This window comes from Glycine soja, chromosome 11 (assembly GCF_004193775.1).
Source record: "Glycine soja cultivar W05 chromosome 11, ASM419377v2, whole genome shotgun sequence".
Classification (NCBI taxonomy): Eukaryota; Viridiplantae; Streptophyta; class Magnoliopsida; order Fabales; family Fabaceae; genus Glycine; species Glycine soja.
This window is the reverse complement of record NC_041012.1, coordinates 38,349,017-38,351,242: the sequence shown is the minus strand read 5'-3', so window position 1 is coordinate 38,351,242 and position 2,226 is coordinate 38,349,017. Positions and strand designations below refer to the sequence as shown.

General features: G+C 33.7%; 1 protein-coding gene across 1 annotated transcript; it reads left to right on the top strand.

The window, feature by feature from the left end:
- Positions 1 to 924: 924 nt before the first annotated feature.
- Positions 925 to 1,767, top strand: LOC114375263. Its single transcript, XM_028333040.1, has one exon. The coding sequence runs from the start codon at positions 1,049 to 1,051 to the stop codon at positions 1,418 to 1,420; it is 372 nt and encodes a 123-aa protein (XP_028188841.1). The 5' UTR covers positions 925 to 1,048; the 3' UTR covers positions 1,421 to 1,767.
- The last annotated feature ends 459 nt before the right edge of the window (positions 1,768 to 2,226 follow it).

The following is a 2,226-nucleotide window of genomic DNA, read 5'->3' as shown; positions in this document are numbered from 1 at the left end:
GAATTCTGATTCTGATTTTGGCTTTAACGGGTTTGTGTTGCTGTTCACTGTGATAGTCAAAATTTTGGAGGAAGACGAAGATGAGGTCTCTCTCAGATTCCTCTATCTCTCTATTACGGTTCCATTTTTGTTTGACCAATTTTTCCAATTCTCGTGGGCTTGTGGTTGTTAATGTGGTGGTGTTAGGTGTGTGATGAACCTTGGATTATTTTTTGGATCTATTATATTAACAGTAAATTTTGTTTCTGGGACTGATTTTGGAGGAAGAGAACCTTTATTTTTATGCCGAGGAAAATGATTTTTTCTGACAGTTTTTATCCATAAGAAAACTTAAGGAAAACCGACAAAAAGTTTGAGGACAAAGACGGATTTTCAAAAAGTTAAAGGAACAAAATTATAAAAAGTCTAAAAGTTTGGTTAAAAAAACTTAGTTTACCCTTTCTACTATAGTAAATTTCATAGCGTTTTAAATAGAGAGTACTGTGTCTATCCGTCATAAAATCTTATCTCCATAAAAAAAACAAAAAAAATAACGTCACTTTGCTTCTGGTGTTTCTAAGCACCGAAGTTTATCGGATCCCATTCAGTCATACTAGGCTGCGCACGTGCGAGAATCATTCATTGAATAAGAACAATAATAATTTAATTTAATTATTAAACAAACGTTAACATAGTGGTGTCACGAGTCACAAATACACATATAGCACTTACGGGTCACGTAAGCATCTCCAAGATCCCATCCTCTAGATCAATTTCAATCAATGTCTCACTATTTTTCCATTATTTCAATAGTCAAAATCACCATTCCAACTTTTTCAAACCTCACCCTCTTTCCTAGAACCTCCCTCTTTGACCAACAACACCCCCCACCCCCCACCCCCATAACCCACCCTTATAAAAAGGCTTGTGCAACTTGGCCAATTTTATATTTCACAAATGTACACATACATAGTATTGTGTTGTAAACCCTAGAGACACAAACACAAAACCACCTTTTTGTTTCTTGTTTATATTGTGTCAACAAGTGACATTGCTATCCAAGGGGGCCATGAAGAACAAAAGGGCAAGCAACAAAAGGGACAAAAAGGAGATCAAAGTTACATATATTTCGAGCCCCGTGAAGGTGAAGACTAGTGCCTCGAATTTCAGGGCCCTTGTGCAAGAACTCACTGGCCAATACTCCAATGTTGCTGAAACCTCCATGCCTATGGAAGAAGAAGAAAATGGCCATTCCGAGAGAGTGCACAAAACTCATCTTCTTCATGAAAGTGAAACTCAACTATGGAGGGTGGATGTTGATGAGGGCACCAATTTGATGAAACCTCTTGAGTATAGTGAGTACCTCTCAAGATCCTTGATGGAGCCATTCAACCAACAACAACACCTTCAATACGATTTGTTGAGTTTTGACATGTCATAGGCTTTGGTTAAGTACTATATGAATGCGTAGAATATTTATAAATATGAACCTCTATGTTTGATTTTGAACTCCTTTATCAATCTATTGTTGAATTAATGATTATGTGAATAGGAAATTAAGGTGTTCGTGTATATTTACGGATTTTTAGTTTTAGTAATTATCTGGATTGTGAAAGCATACAAGAATGGAGGAGAATGAATAAATTAGAACATATCCACCAAGTGGAGGTGCGATCAAGTAATGAAGCACGATGATGAGATTTTAGAAAATATGTTTTTATTTTTTCTTTTAATTTGAGATATATATGCAAAAGACATGAAAAGGAAGAGATAGAATTATAAGTGTAAGACTGTACGAGTTTTACTTCCCATGTTTCTTGTCGGCTGTCTGAGGAGGAAATCAAAATCAGAATATTTTTTTTTTGTATTTAAAAAAAATAACAAGAAGAATGCAAAACAACAACGTCTCTAAACAGAATGCTGCTTTCCCAGTTAGCCACAGGATTGGCTGATCAATTATAAGTAGTCAAAGTCACAGATTTTAAAAATGGTTCTGTTTCTATTGTAAATGTAAATATAAAAATAATTGTATGTGATATAGAAGGCAAAAAACCTTTCTCAATAATAATTTTTAAGACTACGTTGCATGAGGTAAAACTTTAATGTTTTTCATATTTTTTGAACATTAACTAATTAATAGATATATTAAATTTGTCCGATTGTCATGAAGTATATATCATCTGAATAGTAAATTGAAGTTTTTTTTTATTTTTTATTTACTCTCTCTTCTCTTTTCTTTAATTTATA